General features: G+C 45.7%; 1 protein-coding gene across 1 annotated transcript in view; it reads right to left on the bottom strand.

Moving 5' to 3' along the window:
- Positions 1-6,704, bottom strand: part of LOC117556724 (alpha-1B adrenergic receptor-like) — a 14,216-nt gene extending 7,512 nt beyond the window's left edge. The window contains exons 1-4 of the mRNA XM_034232218.1: positions 6,408-6,704; positions 3,288-3,539; positions 1,514-1,762; positions 813-945 (exon numbers count right to left, since the gene is read on the bottom strand). Coding sequence (XP_034088109.1) covers positions 813-945; positions 1,514-1,762; positions 3,288-3,539; positions 6,408-6,704 — 931 coding nt within the window. The remainder of the gene's footprint in view (positions 1-812; positions 946-1,513; positions 1,763-3,287; positions 3,540-6,407) is intronic.
- Between the last annotated feature and the right edge of the window lie 1,707 nt (positions 6,705-8,411).

The raw sequence follows: 8,411 nt of genomic DNA, 5'->3' as shown, positions 1-8,411 counted from the left end.
GAACTGGTGATGGGCATCAAGGTTCTCCAATCCAAATGGAACTGTATTCAATAAAAAGGGCGACCTGGAGCCAATCCTGCAAATTCACCAGACGTGCTGAACACTGAACCCCAGCAGGGGGTCTGGGGGAGAGATTTTTTAAATACTAACATATAAACTACGCATTCTAGTACACTCTAAAATAAAAACAATACATCTATTATTACCCGACATATGTAAAAAACTAAATGCAACATTTTAGTTTTTTACTTTGTTCTGAACCTGCTGCACAGAGAGAAGAGCAAAGAGAGAGTCTGTGTCGAAGGGGAGATAGCCCCCATTGTTCTGTCACCTGTCAATCATCAAACCGGGGGTCGTATTTCATTATGTGTTCATCTTTATCTGAAGTTGTACCCATGGATGTATAAAGAATAGTTTAATACCGCAACGTTATTCTCCGTGGGGACTTCCGGCAACAACACCATGCCGTTATCTTGATTCTGATTGGCCAGAAGGCTCGACAAAGCGTCAGCAAAGATGTTTTATTGAGAAGATGACCACTACGTGACAGAAGTTTTCAAAACCGTTTCTAGTCTCCGTGATTTCCAGACAAGTGGTTTAGAAATTCCGGCCTTCAAAATAAAAGTTGGACCTTTTTTTTTTTTAGCACATTTTAGTTTTCACTCGCACCGCGACCAACTCAAAAGGGGTCCGCGACCCAAACGTGGGTCCCACCAGTTGAGAACCACTGCTATAGGTGTTAGTGCATGGTCTGCAGAGGATAACATCCAGGAATCATTCATGCATCATTATGAATGTAAGAGTGGTGGTACCGAGGGGCAGGGCGAGGAAGAAGGGCAGCCAGCAGAGGACGAACATCCCCACCACCACGCCCAGAGTCTTCGCCGCCTTCTTCTCTCTGGAGAACTTCATCAGTTTGAGGCTCAGAGCGCTGCGACCCGGATCCTGGGAATCATGGACATAAGATAAGGTTCTGGAAGTCATGAGTTCATCTTTTAGTTTTCTGGCAAGGGGCCAGAAAACTAAAACACAAAGTCTCTCCATGAAGACTGAGTTTTCTGCAGTGTCATGTGTACGTGATCACATGTCAGAAGGTACATGGTTGTGTATCTGATAGTGTAAGATCCAATGGTGGAGTTCAAAAGGTGTATAAATACTGTAATATTCTCTTCTCCTGTAGAACCAGAACCAGGTTTATCACCAGGTAGGTTGACACGTACGAGGAACTTGACTTGGTGTCATGGTGCAGACATAAAAGTAAAACAAAAATGAAAAACACAGATATAAAACAATTTTAAGAAAACTATAAAAACATAAAAGATATTTATACATAATAGAAAATGTAGTCAAATATAGTAAACTGTAGGCAAGTTCTCGGCCCATTTGATGAAGGGTAATCCGCCTCTTATGCTGTTGGAAAACAATATAATATTTAAACTCCAACCATTTCTGTGTCTGTGCTTTCATGTGTTTCTATGTTGTTATTTGCTGATGTTGTGAGTGTTTAAGGCACCTGGTTCTGGCTCTGGTTCTGGTTGTGGCTCTGGTTCTGGTTCCTGCAGTGGATCCTCAGCGTGAGTTCCTGAGACCCCGCCTGCCGCTCCTGCATCACGCCGGCCTCCAGGTTCCTGGTGGTGCGCTTGGCCACCACGTAGACCCGGAAGTACATGAAGAGGATGATGAAGAGCGGGAAGTAGAAGGACCCGAGCGAGGAGAACAGAGCGTAGAACGGTTCCTCCGTGATGAGACACACCGAGGAGTCCTGAGGAGGAACAGGAGGGTCAGGGGTCAACTCAGGGGTCAACTCAGGGTCAACTCAGGGGTCAACTCAGGGGCTTCAGCGGTGCACTGTTAGAATAATCTCACTGGTCCCCGGCTTGAGCTTCATTCTCAGGATGTATTTCTGATCCTCTCAAGAATGGAAGTACACAGTCACAACATGGAGGAATACCGGTTCTTCTCTGTAATCATACATCCTGTCATGTACAAAATACTGAGTTTACTTTCAAAAAATTCTGACTTTCTCTCAAAAATTCGACTTGTTCTCCAAAATCTAAAAATTCTGACTCTAAAAATCTCAAAAGTCTGACTTTTTCTAAAAATCTAAAAATTCTGACTTTTTCTAAAAATTCTGGTTTTCTCTCAAAAGTCTGACTTTTTCTCAAAATCTCAAAAGTCTGACTTTTTCTAAAAATTCTGACTTTTGTTTAAAAATGACTTTTTCTAAAAATTATGACTTTCTCTCAAAAATTATGACTTTCTCAAATATGACTCTCAAAAGTCTGACTTTTTCTAAAAATTATGACTTTTTCTAAAAATGATGACTTTCTCAAAATCTCAAAAGTCTGACTTTTTCTAAAAATTCAGATTTTCTCTCAAAAATTCGAATGTTTCTCAAAATCTCAAGTCTGACTTTTTCAAAAAATTCTGACTTTTTCTCAAAATTCTGGCTTTCTCTCAAAAGTCTGACTTTTTCTCGAAATCTCAAAAGTCTGACTTTTTCTAAAAATTCTGACTTTTTCTAGACATTCTGACTTTTTCAAAAAATTCTGACTTTCTCTCAAAAATTTGAATGTTTCTCAAACTCTCAAAAGTCGGACTTTTTCCAAAAAAATTGACTTTTTCTCAAAATCTCAAAAGTCTGACTTTTTCTAAAAATGTTAAAATTCTCACTTTTTCTAAAGATCTAAAAATTCTCACTTTTTACTCAAAATCTCAAAAATTCTCACTTTTTCTAATAATCTAAAAATGTTGTTTTTCAAAAATCTGACTTTTTCAAAAAAATCCCCAAATTCTGACTTTTTCTCAAAAATATCAAAATTCGGACTTTTTCTCAAAAATCTCTGAATACTTCAAAATGTTAATAACCCCTGGTCACCGGCTTGAGCTTCAACCTCAGGATCCATGTATCTGTGATCCTCTCCAGAATGGAAGGAGTCATCACATACAGAGCATCTACTAGTTCCTGAACAGTGTCCTTCACATGCTGATATCCAAGAGAGGGAGTTACACAGTCACAAGATGGAGGAATAGAAAGCAGTATTCAATGTTTACTTCAGATTAGCTCCACGTCAGAAATGAGCATGCTTGATGTCTCTCTCCATAGAGGCTGAATCATCATGTTAATCACAGAGCTATCATCTGCCTCAAACAGTCCTGATGCTCTTCTAGGTCATCACACATCCTGTTCACAGCTACAGTTGGGATGCCTTTGATATCATGCTACTCTCATGTTGGAGGAGGACATTCAGTGTTTTACCAACGTGCATGCTGGGTAATGTTTGTACCTGTGCGGGCGGCTGCTTCCAGCCAAACAGCGGTCCCACGGAGATGACGGCGGCGAGGATCCAGACTCCCAGCATGCCGAGCAGCGCCCTGGTCTCCGTGACGATGCAGCGGTACTGCAGCGGGCGAGAGACTCCCACGAAGCGGTCGATGGAGATCAGGCACAGAGACAAGATGGAGGCCGAGCAGCAGAGAACGTCCAGAGCGGCCCAAACATCGCAGAACACACGTCCAAACACCCAGTGGTCCAGGATCTGTGAGAGGAAGCACACCTGAAGCACCTGGACACACCTGAAGCACCTGGACACACCTGAAGCACCTGAAACACCTGAAACACCTGAAACACCTGAAACACCTGAAGCACCTGAAAAACCTGAAACACCTGGACACACCTGAAGCACCTGGACACGTCTGAAGCACCTGGACACACCTGAAGCACCTGGACACACCTGAAGCACCTGGACACACCTGAAGCACCTGAAAGACCTGGACACACCTGAAGCACCTGGACACACCTGAAGCACCTGGACACACCTGAAGCACCTGAAAGACCTGGACACACCTGAAGCACCTGGACATACCTGAAACACACCTGAAGCACCTGGACACACCTGAAACACACCTGAAACACACCTGAAGCACCTGGACACACCTGGACACACCTGAAACACACCTGAAGCACCTGGACACACCTGAAACACACCTGAAACACCTGGACACACCTGAAGCACCTGGACACACCTGAAGCACCTGGACACACCTGAAAGACCTGGACACACCTGAAGCACCTGGACACACCTGAAGCACCTGAAAGACCTGGACACACCTGAAGCACCTGGACACACCTGAAACACACCTGAAGCACCTGGACACACCTGAAACACACCTGAAACACCTGGACACACCTGAAACACACCTGAAGCACCTGGACACACCTGAAACACACCTGAAACACCTGGACACACCTGAAACACACCTGAAGCACCTGGACACACCTGAAACACACCTGAAACACCTGGACACACCTGAAGCACCTGGACACACCTGAAGCACCTGGACACACCTGAAACACACCTGAAACACCTGGACACACCTGAAGCATCTGGACACACCTGAACACACCTGAAACACCTGGACACACCTGAAGCACCTGAAACACACCTGAAGCACCTGAAGCACCTGGACACACCTGAAACACACCTGAAACACCTGGACACACCTGAAGCACCTGAAACACACCTGAAAGACCTGGACACACCTGAAACACCTGGACACACCTGAAGCACCTGGACACACCTGAAACACCTGGACACACCTGAAACACCTGGACACACCTGAAGCACCTGAAACACACCTGAAACACCTGGACACACCTGAAACACCTGGACACACCTGAAGCACCTGGACACACCTGAAACACCTGGACACACCTGAAACACCTGGACACACCTGAAACACACCTGAAACACCTGGACACACCTGAAACACACCTGAAACACACCTGAAACACCTGGACACACCTGAAACACACCTGAAGCACCTGGACACACCTGAAACACACCTGAAACACACCTGAAACACCTGGACACACCTGAAACACACCTGAAACACCTGGACACACCTGAAACACACCTGAAACACACCTGAACACCTGGACACACCTGAAACACACCTGAAACACCTGGACACACCTGAAACACACCTGAAACACCTGAAACCACATGAAACACCTGAAGCACCTGAAACACCTGAAACACCTGAAGCACCTGAAGCACCTGAAACACCTGAAGCACCTGAAACACCTGAAGCACCTGGACACACCTGAAACACACCTGAAGCACCTGGACACACCTGAAACACACCTGAAACACCTGAAACACCTGAAGCACCTGAAACACCTGAAACACACCTGAAGCACCTGAAGCACCTGCAACACCTGAAGCACCTGAAGCACCTGAAACACCTGAAGCACCTGGACACACCTGAAACACACCTGAAGCACCTGAAACACCTGGACACACCTGAAGCACCTGGACACACCTGAAACACACCTGAAGCACCTGGACACACCTGAAACACACCTGAAGCACCTGGACACACCTGAAACACACCTGAAGCACCTGAAACACCTGAAGCACCTGAAGCACCTGAAACACCTGAAGCACCTGAAACACACCTGAAACACACCTGAAGCACCTGAAACACCTGAAGCACCTGAAGCACCTGAAACACCTGAAGCACCTGAAGCACCTGAAACACACCTGAAACACACCTGAAGCACCTGAAACACCTGAAGCACCTGGACACACCTGAAACACCTGAAGCACCTGGAGCACCTGGAGCACCTGAAGCACCTGAAACACCTGAAGCACCTGGACACACCTGAAACACCTGAAGCACCTGGAGCACCTGAAGCACCTGGACACACCTGAAACACCTGAAGCACCTGGAGCACCTGAAGCACCTGGACACACAGTGGTCCAGGATCTCTTCATGCTCCGCATCGGCAGGCCTCTCCCTCGGTGTGGAGCTGTCAAACTCGACCCTAACGCCGCTCACAGCCGGCCGACTAAAAGTTGTTCCGTTCACGTTGTCATTTTCAGACTCCGTCGCTTCTTTGCTTGTGAATCCAAAAGCTGCGAGGCTTGGCTGTTTTCGTTTCGCCATGTCTAAATAAATAAAAAATCAATATGAACATTTCAAATACCGCGCCGGCATCACCGCCTAACCATAGCAACGTAAGTAGCGTAAAGAATGCAGCGCCGCCACGTACAGATGGCAACACCCAGAAATATTCACAAATATAAAACAAATGTTCAGAAACTGTAATGAACAATAACTATTATTTATTTACAGAACTGTTATTTACAGAAACTCAACATTTCTAATCTGTGTGACACAAATATGCACGATTCTTTTGGGCTCCCCCCCATTTCGAACACTGCCTGAAACACCCAGTGATCCAACACCTGGGGACAGGAAGCACAATATAAATATAAGCTAATAACACCTAACCTCACCTGAAACACCTGCACCTGCACACAGGTACACAGGTACACATATTTGCATTTGATGTAATACTTTGAGTGTTTGAGAGAGGTTGTGGTGGTGCGTTCACTGACCTCCAGAGAGGCGGACACCGGCAGCACGGTGCTCCCCAGCAGCAGGTCAGCGAGGGCCAGGTTGATGATGAAGTAGTTGGTCGGGGTCCGCAGGTGTCTGTTACAAACCACCGCCAGGATCACCAGGATGTTCCCCACGATGGCAAACAGGATGAAGGAGCCCAGAACCAGACCCACCAGAACCGCCCGCACCAGAACCAGAGGGGGGTCCAGAGGGGGGTCCGAGGACGAGTTAGTGCCCAGGAGAGGAGCCTCAATCCTGGGCTGGAGCTCAGAGGAGGAGCCGTTAGTCCACATACTCATGGGGGGTCTTCTTTAGAGGGTTAATGTGGATCCAGAGGGTCTTCAGAGGGTCTTCAGAGTGTTAATGTGGATCCAGAGGGTCTTCAGAGGGTCTTCAGAGGGTTAATGTGGATCCAGAGGGTCTTCAGAGGGTTAATGTGGATCCAGAGCAGCAGGGGGTCCTTTTCAGAGTTAATGTCGGATCAGAATCAGAACCAGAATCAGGTTTATCACCAGGTGGGTCGACACGTAACAGGAATGTGACTTGGTGTCGTGGTGCATACACAAAAGTAAAACAACAATTAAAAACACAGATAGAAAACTATTTTAAGAAAACTATAATAACGTAAACAAATTATAATAAAAATATAGTATGTGGATCCAGAGCAGGTGGAGGGTCTTCTTCAGAGTTAATGTGGATCCAGAGCAGGTGGAGGGTCTTCTTCAGAGTTAATGTGGATCCAGAGCAGGTGGAGGGTCTTCTTCAGAGTTTCTATCCGGAGAAACTGAGCCCTGTCCTTTTATGGTTCAAGAGTTAATGTGGAAAGTCTGAGAGAGAGAGGGATCTATAACTGTCTCTCTGTCTCTCTGTCTCTCTCTCTCTCTCTCTCTCTCTCTCTCTCTCTCTCTCTCTCTCTCTCTCTCTCTCTCTCTCTCTCTCTCTCTCTCTCTCTCTCTCTCTCTCTCTCTCTCTCTCTCTCTCTCTCTTTCTCTCTCTTTCTCTCTCTAATGAAGAGGCTCAGTACGGAGGCCCTGAGGGGCCAAAACACACGTGGGAAAATAAAACATTTCAACTTTTTTTTCTCTCTGAAAAAACTCTTTCCCCAAACACTAGTACACTCTCCATCTGAAGTGGTGGTGATGCAGCGTGGCATCATGGGAGTTGTAGTCTTCTCCTGGGTTTTAACATCGTTGGAAATGTGAGAAAAAGAAACTTGAAAGAATAAAAAAAACAAAAAACTGAAACTGTTAGAAATTATAATTTTAAGGGAATCTTGAAAACATTTCAAAAACGCTTTAAATAAAATAATGAGGAAAAATCAATATTTTATACTAACGTGTTGTTATGCTAACATGTTGTCATACTAACGTGTTGTCGTGCTAACGTGTTGTCGTGCTAACGTGTTGTCGTGCTAACGTGTTGTCGTGCTAACGTGTTCTCATGCTAACGTATTGTCATGCTAACGTGTTGTCATGCTAACGTGTTGTCGTGCTAACGTGTTGCGTGTTGTCGTGCTAATGTGTTGTCATGCTAATGTGTTGTCATGCTAACGTGTTGTCATGCTAATGTGTTGTCATGCTAACGTGTTGTCATGCTAACGCTAAGATTATTATGAGGCTGCTCTGCCTGGTGCACATTATAACTGAGCTGAAAATAGAGCACACACCAGGGTGGGAATTTCACGACGGCCACGACGGCCATGGCCGTCTTTGCCCGTGATGCCCTGTGAAAAAAAATGCAGGATAGTCCCGGGCGATGCCTGTGCCCTGTGGATCAGAGCGATTGCTCTGCTGTGATTGTTCCGTCAGAAATGCCTGTAGGGGCCCGACAGCCTGCTCCTCAGCCGCGGGAGCAAGACAAGCACAGGTAAGCAAGCGGACCAAGCTGTTTTGATATGATTTAACTGAAGTATGTGGTAGTATTTGAAAGGACTTAACATTTACGTGTTTATAGAAAGTACTATTGATAGGTAATTACCATTGTATTAGCCTATTTAAAGT

Source organism: Gymnodraco acuticeps, unplaced genomic scaffold (assembly GCF_902827175.1).
Source record: "Gymnodraco acuticeps unplaced genomic scaffold, fGymAcu1.1, whole genome shotgun sequence".
Lineage (NCBI taxonomy): Eukaryota > Metazoa > Chordata > Actinopteri > Perciformes > Bathydraconidae > Gymnodraco > Gymnodraco acuticeps.
Note: the sequence above shows the minus strand (reverse complement) of the source record. Positions and strands in the feature narration are given on the sequence as shown.